At 40.2% G+C, this 13871-nt stretch overlaps 1 protein-coding gene across 6 annotated transcripts in view; it reads left to right on the forward strand.

Annotated features, from left to right (window-relative positions):
- Positions 1 to 13871, forward strand: part of sfi1 (SFI1 centrin binding protein) — a 33600-nt gene that overhangs the window by 18746 nt on the left and 983 nt on the right. For 4 of the 6 annotated variants that reach the window (XM_018090116.2, XM_004910593.4, XM_012969720.3 and 1 more), the window contains 12 exons: positions 2092 to 2194; positions 2269 to 2365; positions 2443 to 2603; positions 3105 to 3179; positions 3873 to 3947; positions 6532 to 6708; positions 7207 to 7427; positions 8172 to 8264; positions 8449 to 8737; positions 10513 to 10660; positions 11600 to 11720; positions 11806 to 11917. In XM_018090116.2, the coding sequence (XP_017945605.2) occupies positions 2092 to 2194; positions 2269 to 2365; positions 2443 to 2603; positions 3105 to 3179; positions 3873 to 3947; positions 6532 to 6708; positions 7207 to 7427; positions 8172 to 8264; positions 8449 to 8737; positions 10513 to 10660; positions 11600 to 11720; positions 11806 to 11917 (1672 nt within the window). The remainder of the gene's footprint in view (positions 1 to 2091; positions 2195 to 2268; positions 2366 to 2442; positions 2604 to 3104; positions 3180 to 3872; positions 3948 to 6531; positions 6709 to 7206; positions 7428 to 8171; positions 8265 to 8448; positions 8738 to 10512; positions 10661 to 11599; positions 11721 to 11805; positions 11918 to 13871) is intronic. The other 2 variants (XM_004910594.4, XM_002931922.5) reach the window with 2 other exon arrangements.

A 13871-nucleotide genomic window follows, 5' to 3' on the forward strand; every position in this document is an offset into this window, starting at 1 on the left:
AGCCTAACTGTTTCTATACAGAACCGTATACAATATTGCCTTCTGTGCTGTCATTAAAGGGCATTGTACATTCTAATCTTGAAACTTGTAGATTGTGTTCAAAAATATTTTTGCTTGTTTTTAGTTACTGTTTAAGTGGGTTTTTAATTTAAGATTAAAATTTACTATGTTGTATACAACTATATTCTAACGCAGATTTTATTGTGTATTTTTATACATTTATTTATTTATTTTTTTTTAAATGATTTAACATTTTTGTTTGCTGTATGATTAGTAAACTTGTTGCTAGGGTCCTAGTGACCCCAACAACCAGACAGTAGGGGGGTAATTTACATTTCCCAGGGGTGTGAGTGCTTGAGCACAAAGGGTGCTAGAGAGCCTTACAAAATGCTGCACTCTGCTCTTTTCAATATAAAAAGCAGAGCACGGAGCAATGAAGCACAGATGAACCCTGCCATAGGACAGGGGCCTGGTTGCGGCCTTCTGCTGCCTAACATTATCTTAATAATGCAGAAGTTAGGTAGTGGGAGAGAGGATGCCTACGTGACTCCACTTACTCACCTCTCATAGATAAAGTGCTGCTTAATGCAGGCGGTACTCTATTTAGAGGGGTTACTCTGATAGGGCCCAGTTGTGGCCTGCACTTCTAGCTGGTACCTAATTTGTGCATCTAAATGATGCTCGGGGGAGGATGCTTGCATGCATCTCCTCCCTCGCCACTCTTGGATAGTGTTGCCCAATGCAATCGGGGCTCTGTTCAAGGGGATAACCACAGATCTCAGTACTCTGAATGGGAGCGCAGAGGCTCGTGGCAGTATGTCTAGAGCTGAAAGCAGTATACAAAAATGTGTTTTGGTTTTTTTGCATCTTGCAACTGTTATATTCTGCAAATGACCCCTAGTCTTGAAAGTATACTGTGTGGGGAAGGGCATATAACAGGAAAACTGCTCCTGGTGTAGTTGCGCAAATTTGCCTGCTGGAGGGAACTTTGCGCAGGTTCAGAAAGCTGAAGCAACGCATAGGTCTTTCCACTGGCGATTCCTACTGTTGCTAATGGAAAGGCATTTCGGAGTAGTTATTCACCCAAGGTATCCTGATCTATCACAGGCGACTAAATTGCTTCCTCAGACATTAGCCTTAAATTGAGCACTTTAAATATCTTAAAATTTGGAACCAGGAGTTTCCCTGTTATTTGTTCTTCCCCACAGAGTATAGTTTTTTAATGCTTATGTGTTAGTCCTGCAAGTTGGTGGGAGCTGCAAACACTAATACAGTGCCAATTGGACTTTTTGTGCTTTTTAAATGACCCCTAGTGTCTTGAATGACAGACTGGAAGATTAAGAGGGGACAGCCTTGAAAAGAAACTTTATTTTAAAATAATGATGATTTTTTGGTGAACATCCTCTTTAATTGCTGTAGTTCTAACAATTTAAACCTATATATTTTTTTGTTTGTATAGAACTCTACAAGTATTTGGCAGATCACACCATGTCATTGGGGAAAAATAATTATCTGCATATGTTAAATTGAATATAGCAAATAATTCACTCTACCATTTAAAAAAAAATTCTTAAACCAACAAATGTATTTTCTTAGTTGTAATATTGGTGTGTAGGCAGCCATCTCAGTGCATTGAGCCTGTGTCTGAGCTTTCAGAAGGAGCCAATGCTACACATTAGAACTGCTTTCAGTTAACCTATTGTTTCTCCAACTCCCATGTAACTGGAGGAGTCCCAAGCCAGACTTGGATTCCTTACTATTGAGTGCTATTCTGATATCTACTGGGAGCTGCTATATTGCTCCTTTCCCATTGTTCTGCTGATCGGCTGCTGGGAGGGAAAGGGAGGGGGGTGATATCATTCCAACTTGCAGCTCAGCAGTAAATTGTGATTGAAGTTTATCATAGCACATGTCACATGGCTGTGGAACCCTGGGAAATGAAGAATATGGCTAGCCCCATGTGACATTTCAAAATTAATAATAATAATAATAATAATAAATATAAAAACAATCTGTTTGTGTTTTGGTTTTTTTTAAATGGATTTCAATGGAAGAAAATGGATTTTGATTCAAGGATTTTTTGCTCTCTAGAGGTGCACTGTGTAGCTGGAGGAATCAAGCATCTGCTCAGGTTCTGGAGAGAAGGCAGGAAAGACTTGCAATTATTCACTACAGGGCTACAACTCAAATAAAGGTAAACTCTCAGAGTGCAGCTTCTTCTCTCTGAACCCATCTTATGTACTATGAGTAACTGAATCCATGTTACAGGTTGTTCGGGCATGGAGAGATTCTGCAGCTGTGCTGGCACATTGTAGGCAGAAAAAGGCAGAGGAAGTGAAAGAGGCAATGCTTTTTCTACAGAAAAGTAAGGTTCATTCATGATGAGAAATGTAAAAGTTCAGTAAGTCGTTCAGCCTGTGATCAAGATTTTAACTTTTGTAGGAAAGCTTCAGTGTTTCTTTATGCACTGGAGGCAACTAAGTTACACAACAAGGGACCTTCGTGTTAGAATGGAGGCAGCCGCAACGCATCATGTAAAAAATTTGCTGAAGAATTGCATGACAAAATGGAAAGCTTATCGTGCTCACTGCTTACGGAAAATGGTGAGAAGGTTATATGATACCCATTTTGATACTGTAGCAGCTCTCCAGGAGCACATATTTAGTGTCCTGGGTGAATGTTTTTGGTTGTTTTTATTTTATTTATGTGCACATTTACTTTGGTCATTAAATGAACAGCATTACACCAGTAGCTTCAATTTTTGGTCCGGGCTTTTTACACCAATGTACTTGAGCTGTAAACTAATTGCAATGGTGAAGAGTGGGCCATCAGCCTAAAGGCTCCTATATCACTACATAATTCATATTATAATAAGCCAATATAGGGAGTTATGGAATACTTCTCCTGGGCAAACTTAGTGCCTTTCCTTACATATGGGGAATTGAGTTTAACCTTGAGATCTGATAATTTTAAATAACAGTACAGTGATGTAAGTTCTAAAAACGGAATACAGCTGGTGAAGTCCCTGCCAGAATAGCTTATAATTTACAATACCTTCTTATTGTTTATGTACAGTGGGAATAACTGTCACTCATTCTTTGCAGCTACTCCAGCGTCAAGGAGCCTGGTTTGCAGAACAGAGACTTAGCCGAAATTGTCTTAGACAGTGGTGCCAAATGGTATGAAAAACACATTTTTTATCGTACATTAATTGCTTGTGGAATCAGCTCTGTTGTAATCATGTATACATTTTCGATAACCCTGTAGCAAAATGACATGCTTAAAGTATTTGCACAGGGACTAATGGCACCAATTTAGCCACCATAGATTAATGTACAAGTCACTTCAGCTGATCGTGAGCTGATTTGCAGCACGCCACAACTTTTCCAAAGGTGACAGGAATTGTGCATCCATACACTAGAGACCATTTCTAATATAGGTAATGAGAGCCACAGTTGCCACTTAAAACAGAATGATTTTCAATAAAATAGAATATTAGATTGGAATGGGATATATACTTAAATAAAGATTACGTTTTATATACAGGTATATATGATAATGCCATTATAAACAAACAGGAGCCTTGTTATATCTGTGGGGTGCCTAATATAACGGGTTTTTTTCTTCTATATAATTACAATAAAAAATTAAATCAGATTTTAAATAGTATATATCTTCTGTATATATCAGCTGCACTGAAACCCTGCAGTTTGACAGATCTGATTCATTTTTTTTAATTGGGTAGCTGAAAAACTAAGTAAACTGCATATTTTTAGGGACTTGCAACACCTTCCTGCTGTTCTGTTGATTGTACTTATTTTTTGAATATGGTTGTGCTTAATATTAACTCTTGGACAATTACTGTGTTCCAGCTGGTAGAAAAGCAACAGCAGGACAAGAAGACTGTGAAAGCTTTATGGAACTGGTCCCTTACACTGCAGGGAAAGGTAGTTTTTTGGGGCAATTTGTTTCTGTATAATCTGCATTTGAACTTTATAAATGTTGTTTTGTTTTAAAGGTAAGGTGGCATAACAATAAGTGGACCATGCACCAGGCATGAGTCTAATGATAATAAGTAGCCTATATTTGTAACTGGCTAGAAAAAAATCATGCTGGGGCATAGAGCCTACATGCTTCTTAGAAAGCAATAGAAACTTTTTATAGGCAGCTGCTAATTTTCACAGGGCCGGCTTTCTATTGAGGGAGCCTGGAGGCCGGCTTCCTCTGCCACACCTCTTCTTTCAGAGGATCACACACATACGCATCCTTCGTTCCTACGACCGGAGCACATGGGACAGGGACTGCAGACATTTAAATAACCAGCAAAATCTCGCACCTGACATGTCACCAGTGCTCGGGGGGGTTGTCAAGCTGCAGGTTTGGCTGGCCACATGCTGCCTCTTCATTTGTGCCACCCAAGCCCAGGCCTTTGTGACCCTCCATATTTTTTTATTTTTTAATATATGCGGGGTAATCGGTTTCAGATTTAAAATAATATGTGCAACTTAGCAATTACTTTTTCCAGAGCCTGGGTGCTAATGTCTATACAAGTGGGTAGTTATATTTATTCTGATTCTTTTGTTAACATTTAGTTGTTTAATACTTACCTGACAAAAATAAAGATCTATTGTAAATACAGATGCACTGAATCGGTAACATTTGTATTTGACCAAATAATGATTCTTAGGCTGATGCCACACGTGGCGTTTCTACGCTGCATATTTTCTAATTCTCTCACCAGCTGAAAAACGCCTGATATCATCATCCATAGAAATAACTTGAAAAGACTTGAAGCAAACCACACAAAGCGTAAATACGCTAGAAAACGCCTTAGCACGGATTTTTCAAGCGTTGGCTGAAATACGCCAATATTTGCAAAGCAAGCTATTCCTATGTATACACAAAGGCAGCTGCCAGACCTAGCTGAAATACGCAGCGTTTTTTACTATTTTGCACTATTAGCACCATGGAAACGGGATTTGCTACGTCACCAGTACTAGGCTGAAAAATTCCATAGTCGGGGGCTGTGTGGCTTGTGCGGCGTTTTTAGGCTGAGCAAAAACGCAGCGTAAAAACGCCATGTGTGGCATCAGCCTTACACATATCCTAAATAAAAAATTGTTGTGGTTAGTTTTCTAGAGCCTTCGGAGTCACATGACTATTCAGAATAGGCTGAATCCTGGAGAAACTTTTTAGATTTGACAGAATCCTGGATTGGGTCAGGGGCGATTCTGCAGCCTTTCCAATGCTGTCGGCACTTGCCCTTCAGAGTGGGTTAAGGGGGCCTAGCTATTGCAGAGAGCTGAAATACTTATTTAAAAACTGGAATTTGCCACCCTTGGTAACCTGCTGGGCAATGCTGCCTGAGGCAAGATTCTCTCCTTGCCTCATGGTAGCAGCTCCCCTGGCAGCTACCTGTGCAAATCTAACGTAGTATTATATTAGACTTGTCATATGCCGATTATGTTTGCCCAAGCCTTTGCAAGGGAGAAATTAACCAATGACCTTTCAATTTATGCATCTGGTTAGAGTGCACAAACAACCAATGAATTGCCATTGGTAGGAAAAAAGTAAGTGCAAAGCCTGGACGTGATGATGTAAGCATATAGGAAGTTTTCAGTGTGTCAGGTTCAAAATAGGCCACTCATCCCTTTAGAAAACTGATCAGAGAGACAGAAGAAGGACTGATTTAACAGGTATAAAAAGTACATTTATAGGGGCCTTTTTTTTTTGTGCTTAATTTGCCATTAGTTTATTTATTTTTCTTTCAATCGTTTTTATTTGCATTTTTATCTTTTACAGGTTGGATATCAAGATTAAACTTTTCCATAATATACAGTTTTTATCCTGAAAAGGTAGAAAAGGAGAGAAGAAGAAAGGATAAGGAGGGGTCCCATTTTGATAATCAATGGGCCAAAGAATAGATGGAGAGAAAGACAGCTTAATAAACTTGTAAACAAAACAATAAAATGACGGTTTTAAACATTAAGTCCAGTTTTCTTTATATAATCGTGCCTATGAGGTCCCAAATTATAGGAAAAAAATTAGAAAGATTATAAAAAGAGGGATTAGCGTCCATGGGAATATGGTTCATGTAAACCTCTAGTAGACTTGTTTTCCATTCTTATATCCCTGCCATATTGTTTCATCATATAACTTAGGAAGTAAACGAAAATAGGTCATTGGCGTGCGGGAAAGCATAGGTGTACCAAGGTTCCCATGTTTTCAGGAATTTATCATGCTTATCTACAAGTACACTCGTTAATTGTTCATTAACCATAACCCAGTTCATTTTGCTTTTAAAATGAGAAATAGGAATTTGGGTTGTTTTCCAAAATTTAGCAATTGTTATTTTGGCTGTTAGAAAGATAAAACTTATCAGGGACCTAGTATATCTATTTAGGTTGGGTTTTTATTTGTTTTTATGGAAAATGGATTTTCTGATACATTAAGAGCATTGTTGGTGGTTTAATAAGATTTGGACATTAAAAATGAACAACCCCTTTTAAATATAGACAATTTTTGTTTTAGGTGTTTGATGGCTGGCTATCTTATGTCTGTGAGCGTCGGCGAAAAAAGGATCGCATTGTAGCAGCGGTAGAACTGTATCGTGCAGATCTACTGCAAACTGGAGTGACCAGAATCCTAAATTATGCATCTGGCATGAAACAATTCAGATCTCATCTGAACACTCAGCACCAAGTAAAGGTTAGTAAGGCAACTGCCAAATAAATGGCTTAAAGGAGAGCTAAACCCTAAAAATTAATATGACTAGAAATGCAATAATTTATATACTGAACTTATTGCACCAGACTAAAGGTTCAGCATCATTGTAGTATTAATGATCCAGGCCGTCAAAATTGTAACAGGAGCTCCTTATCTTGCATTTCGTTTTGAATGTCACACACAAGCCGATGCTACAGGGTTAATTATTAAATTCTGATGCTAATTACACTGGTTTCAGGGCTTCCGTGTATTAATAATTGGAATTAATTAATCTTTTTATTGTGACATTTAAATTCTATACGGTATGTTATACATTGGCCCCTAAGCTCAGTAACTGACAGCAGCACAGAGCATGTACAGTGAAAAAAAGAAGATGGGGAGCTACTGGGGGCATCTTTGGAGGCACAGATCTTTCCTGCTAAAGGGCTGTGGTTGCATTGGGCTGGTACAGAAGCATAAAATCAGTGAAATTTGTTTCAGGAAGTGCAGATGCAAAATGCCGCAGCTCGTCGATGTGCCATAATCTGGAAGGAGAAGGTCTTCAGAAGGCTCCATCAAAAAACTTCTCAGAAGAGGGTGACTTTCAGTACTTCGAAAGCTGATTCATTATCTACAGAAGAAGAGACCTATTCAACAAAGACCTCAAGGGAAATAATGTGTGCCGTACCCTTGACTAGTGGGGAGCCCACGCTAAGTGTAATGTAAGCATATGGATTTACAAGTCTGCACTGGTGCCTTAGCATTTAGTGGGATACTAGTGCTTATTTTCAATTTTATTAAATCTGTTTGTATGCACTTCTAATTAGTGAAGTGCAGTTATGTTGCTAAGTGTATAGAGCTTTAGTTTTCATTTCTTATTTTAAAGGAAAAGTAAAGGTTTAATAACTGGAGGACACCAATCTGTAAGACACCACCCACTGATTATCATTTCTAAACTTAGATCTAGACTGGTGCTACTCTTACCTGAAAACTGCATAGGGAGCACCAGCCCCCATGATTGTCGCTGTTGCCCAGTGCATGTGCATTAGAGCATAGGAAAGCAAAAGTTTTTGCTGTATTGCACATTTCATAATAAAGTAGTAGAGTGGATCACAGAGACAGGAAGCAAGATGGCTGCACAGCGCTCCCTACAAATTGTACCCTGGACTGGTGCAGAAGAGAAGCGCTGGTCTGTTGTCTGAGGTTATTGAATATAATATTGAAGAATATATATATAAACCAATTGGGACCCTCTCAGTGTTTTTCTTTTCCATTAAATCTGCCTAAGAGTTTTGCACCATTCATTTTTATTATTTCAGTCACTAATAACCACATGTTGTTCTTAGGTACTTACACAAACTTTACATTTTGACTTTCCCATGTTGTTCTGATCAATACATTAAGGAAGATAAGGCTGATATCTAAATCCATAAAATGTTTCATAGCAAATTACTATCTTTGTTCAGTAGCAAGTTGCGAGCAGAGAGAACAAAACCCCGCAGCCCTGAGTTCCTGCTGCAGTCACTGGAGAGAGAGGGACTACTGAATGCTGTGGTCAGGTAGGAGAATGAATTCTTTTTTTGCTGTGTCTCTGCTGGGGAGAACTAGTATGTGTAAGTAAAATGTTTTCCTTGATCTTTTCCAGTAATGTTGCTGTTTGGTGTGGGACAGTTGGCCTTTCTAAAACATAATTCACTTTTCAGAAGTGATATAATGGTTACCTGTACTGTGTTTTAATTACAGCAGCTGCAACACAAGAAAAGATTCAGACGAAGAGTCCTTGGCCTTGAAAATGCCTCTACAGAAAGTCCAAGCAACAAATCCTACCAAACAACTTCCTGGTCTGCCTCTGCAACACACATGCACTTCTTGTGTAACAAAGGAGTCCGCTGCTGCAATTCAGCTTCCTCCTACCCTAGGTTCTGCAGCATCATCAGAACCTCATCAGTTGATCCCAAACCAGGCTTCATCTTGTTCAACACTAATGCCTCCATCTTCTTTTGTTCCTCTGGTTCAAAGCAAGATAGACATAGTAAGTATAAACAATTTATTTATATATACAGTGGTGTGAAAAACTATTTGCCCCCTTCCTGATTTCTTATTCTTTTGCATGTTTGTCACACAAAATGTTTCTGATCATCAAACACATTTAACTATTAGTCAAAGATAACACAAGTAAACACAAAATGCAGTTTTTAAATGAGGGTTTTTATTATTTAGGGAGAAAAAAAATCCAAACCTACATGGCCCTGTGTGAAAAAGTAATTGCCCCCTGAACCTAATAACTGGTTGGGCCACCCTTAGCAGCAATAACTACAATCAAGCCTTTGCGATAACTTGCAACGAGTCTTTTACAGCGCTCTGGAGGAATTTTGGCCCACTCATCTTTGCAGAATTGTTGTAATTCAGCTTTATTTGAGGGTTTTCTAGCATGAACCGCCTTTTTAAGGTCATGCCACAACATCTCAATAGGATTCAGGTCAGGACTTTGACTAGGCCACTCCAAAGTCTTCATTTTGTTTTTCTTCAGCCATTCAGAGGTGGATTTGCTTGTGTGTTTTGGGTCATTGTCCTGCTGCAGCACCCAAGATCGCTTCAGCTTGAGTTGACGAACAGATGGCCGGACATTCTCCTTCAGGATTTTTTGGTAGACAGTAGAATTCATGGTTCCATCTATCACAGCAAGCCTTCCAGGTCCTGAAGCAGCAAAACAACCCCAGACCATCACACTACCACCACCATATTTTACTGTTGGTATGATGTTCTTTTTCTGAAATGCTGTGTTACTTTTACGCCAGATGTAACGGGACACGCACCTTCCAAAAAGTTCAACTTTTGTCTCGTCGGTCCACAAGGTATTTTCCCAAAAGTCTTGGCAATCATTGAGATGTTTTTTAGCAAAATTGAGACGAGCCTTAATGTTCTTTTTGCTTTAAAGTGGTTTGCGCCTTGGAAATCTGCCATGCAGGCCGTTTTTGCCCAGTCTCTTTCTTATGGTGGAGTCGTGAACACTGACCTTAATTGAGGCAAGTGAGGCCTGCAGTTCTTTAGATGTTGTCCTGGGGTCTTTTGTGGCCTCTCGGATGAGTTGTCTCTGCGCTCTTGGGGTAATTTTGGTCGGCCGGCCACTCCTGGGAAGGTTCACCACTGTTCCATGTTTTTGCCATTTGTGGATAATGGCTCTCACTGTGGTTCGCTGGAGTCCCAAAGCTTTAGAAATGGCTTTATAACCTTTACCAGACTGATAGATCTCAATTACTTTTGTTCTCATTTGTTCCTGAATTTCTTTGGATCTTGGCATGATGTCTAGCTTTTGAGGTGCTTTTGGCCTACTTCTCTGTGTCAGGTAGCTCCTATTTAAGTGATTTCTTGATTGAAACAGGTGTGGCAGTAATCAGGCCTGGGGGTGACTACAGAAATTGAACTCAGGTGTGATAAACCACAGTTAAGTTATTTTTTAACAAGGGGGGCAATCACTTTTTCACACAGGGCCATGTAGATTTGGAGTTTTTTTTCTCCCTTAATAACGTAAACCTTCATTTAAAAACTGCATTTTGTGTTCAATTATGTTATCTTTGACTAATAGTTAACGGTGTTTGATGATCAGAAACATTTTGTGTGACAAACATGCAAAAGAATAAGAAATCAGGAAGGGGGCAAATAGTTTTTCACACCACTGTATATATATATATAGATATAGATATATATATACTGTGTATATATAATATCTCTCCCATCTTTAGTCATTATGCATCTACATTCTAATGTTTTTTTGATGCCATTTCTTTTTTTCTCTCTGTGCTGCAGGCAAAAAGTGCTCTTCCACACATTAGAGAACAGCCTCAGATAAAGAACCTCTCCAGCACAGAATTCTCCGATTTTTCATGTCAGCTACTGTCACCAACTGATTTCCTTCAAGGCATTGGGCCCCAGGCCCAAAGTGGTACTACTGCAAGTGAGTAGTTAAAATGGTGTCAGGATGACGAAAAGCTAACCGTTTAACTTAACAAAGAAATTGTATAAATGAAAAAGGTGATGTTGCTATTGCAATACTAACAAAGCAAGTATTTAAACAATTAATATTGTATTCCTGATCGAGCGCATTGTGTAATTTTGCTCTCTGCCTGTGAAAGGGTTGGTTGACTCAGAGACAGTCGGGACAGATTTTTCAGAGGGGCCCCACTCCACATTTTTGGTGGGACTCCATTGGCATCCGTAGTGGCAACTAATCGCCATAGATTTATATACAATTTGCCACAACTAATTTTGCATTGTTTGTGTTGTCACGGCAACTTTTGTCTTTGCCCTTAAAGGAGAACTATACCCCGGGGCGCCAAAAGCACTCTTCACTATCATTGCCTAGACCCCCTCACCTCTCCCTTATCGAATAGTTTTTAAGTTTACACTCTGCCCTATCGCTAATCGCTAGCTAAAAATGCAGAGAAGTGCAGCTGCATACCTCGCCGACATCTTACTAACCTGTGCTAACTTGTGCATGCGCAGTTGAAGCAGATTTCCTGCTACCTCCAACTGCGCAAGCAGTTTCATATCACTGGAGAGACCCGAAGTGTCTTCAGTCGGTAAAAAGATGTCGGCGAGGCAAGTGACTGCGCTTCTCTGCATTTTTAGCTAGGTGTTAGCGATAGGGACAGAGTGTAAACTTAAAAACTATGCGATAAGAGGGAGGTGAGAGGGTCTAGGCAATGATAGTTGTGTTTTTTGTGCTTTTTGCACCCAGGAGTATAGTTCTCCTTTAAGCTTGCCCAGATTCTGCACTGAGATCCTGCCTTGTCAGTGAATGAATTCAAAAGCACTTAGTGTCATTCAGTAGTAAAACAAGAGTATCTTCCTTAAGCCAGAATATTATGTGATAAAATGCTTGTTTTATTTTTAGTTCAAATGGGAAAAAGTCCAGAGAAACCAAAAGAGAGCAAACAGACTGATACCCTTAAAAATGAACTTCTAGAGATTCAAAGAATTATGCAGCAATACCAAGACCAGAAAGAGGAGCTCAAGTAAGTGTAGTTCAGATGAGTAACTTGGTACATTGCACTATAAGCCAGATTTTGGTTGTGATAAATTTGATTTGTCTATTTTCAGGGATTGGCGCAGACATGCAGGAGTGCTACGCAGGTGGCTGAAAACCAGTGACCATGTGCTAGACCCTTATGAACAATCACTCAGAAACGAAGTGCAGACTGAACTGCAGCAGGTAAAGCTAGCCCAATAACATCCTTACTTAGAAAAAGGTACAGGGGTAGCTGTGCTATGGGGATGCCATATGTGTAGCAGCACATAGCAGAAATATGTTTGGTTCTTTTGTTTCTAGGTTTTATTAGAAAAGCTTCTAGTTTCCCTTATATAGTGTTTTCCCTTACAGGTGCCTGAGGGACACAGGGGCTGTGGGGTATAGCATCCATAGCTGACCTAGATAACTCCCCCTCTCAGAGTCTCTAGAGTGGTTCCCCACTTAATAAGAATTGCTGGTGCTGGGTCTGTAAGTCTTCTCATTCGGGAGCAAGCCAAGCAGAATGCCTGACTCTCAGGCTGAGGAGAATCAGACAAAGCACATTACATTGGTGGAACCACAATGTCTTGCTGACTACTGATGCAAGCCTACATGGCTCGGGGGCAGTACTGGGCAACGATAACAACACAGGCAGAATCCCACAGTCAGACTTTCAGCCATGTTAATTACTGGTCTCCTAAATTAGCAGACTACCTCAGCCGCCAGCAACTAGACCCCTGGGAGAGGAGATCTGTCCCCTTTCAAAGGTCCCAGATCTCCTCTCCCAGGGTCCCATCTGGCACCCAAAACCTAAATCCTGTCTTGAATTTGACAGTGTTGCTGTTGAGAGGCTAGTCCTAAAATGAAAGGGATTCTCCTCTAAAGTAATCCACCAAATGGTCGCAGCTAGGAAGCTGGTATCCTATCACGAATGGTGTCGCTCACCAGGTGTCCCCTTCCTGATATTCTCCCTACCACGCATACTCACCTTTTATCACCTAATATCACTGCTGCACATATCCCACCTTATAGAGAACCTCTTCCACTGTGGGACCCTAATTTGGTTCTGTCTGCTTACTTTCCTCCTAGCAATTGCTTTAGATCTGAGTTTTGGAGCTCAGCTTTCTGTCATGCCATCAGCCTTACCTAGTCTTCCATTTGGATTATGCAGTCCTTCGAACATCTCCTTCCTTTATTCCAAAAGTGGTGTCTAAACTACCTTCTGCCCATGCCTGGCCTGCCCCAGGAAGGTGGCTCTTTACATCTGGGCCCAGGCAGAGTTCTCAAGTAATACCTTGAGAGAGAGCAAGACTTTTGTTTCTCTTTAGCCATCTTCATCCCCCCATCAGGACCCAACAAGGGGCTCTAAGATCACTCTCTCCAGGTGGCTCAGGCAATTCACAGGGCTTACATTGCCAGGGAAAGCCCCCACCCCCTGAGAATTACAGGAACCAAGCCTCTACAAGTAGGGTGGACCCGCTACCTGGTCTTCCTTTGATTCATTTACAGAATTATAATGCCTTTGAGAGGGGCCTGGATGAGTTCTTGAACAAGCATAGTATCCAAGGCTATTGTGATACTAATATCTGCAGTCAGTATTAATGTTTGTAGATATAGTTTATGTATGTGAGTGTATAGATTGGTAAGTATAGGTTGTGTGTGCTGGGTTTACTTGGAAGGGTTGAACTTGATGGACTCTGGTCTTTTTTCAACCCTATGTAACTATGTAATTCTACAAATTCAAAGTTTTTCAGCATCTGGCACTCATTTAGGAAGGAAGGTGCTGCAAGCTGCTGTTAATCAGATACTTACTGGCTCGCTTCCTCCCTCCTGCTTTTGGGGACGGCTTGGGTATGTCCCCAAAGCCTGTGTCTCACACACCTGTAAGGGAAAAAGGGGATTTTGTATTACTTAATGTTAAATCCTTTTTTCTTAAGACGTCTGTGGGACACAGAGCGACCCACCTGGGAAAGGACTCTTCTCTGCACTGTTATTTACCTATATTAAGGTTCTTATATTAGATGCAAATAGTTAATTGGTTTGAATGCTGTATTTACTTCTCTGCTACACAAAACTGACAGGTTCAGTAAGTAGTGGGAAGGGGAGTATAGCAGCAGGAAGCAGGAGGAGTCTTTTATTCAGTGTCCTGCATCCTGGT

The sequence above is a fragment of the Xenopus tropicalis genome, chromosome 1 (assembly GCF_000004195.4).
Source record: "Xenopus tropicalis strain Nigerian chromosome 1, UCB_Xtro_10.0, whole genome shotgun sequence".
Lineage (NCBI taxonomy): Eukaryota > Metazoa > Chordata > Amphibia > Anura > Pipidae > Xenopus > Xenopus tropicalis.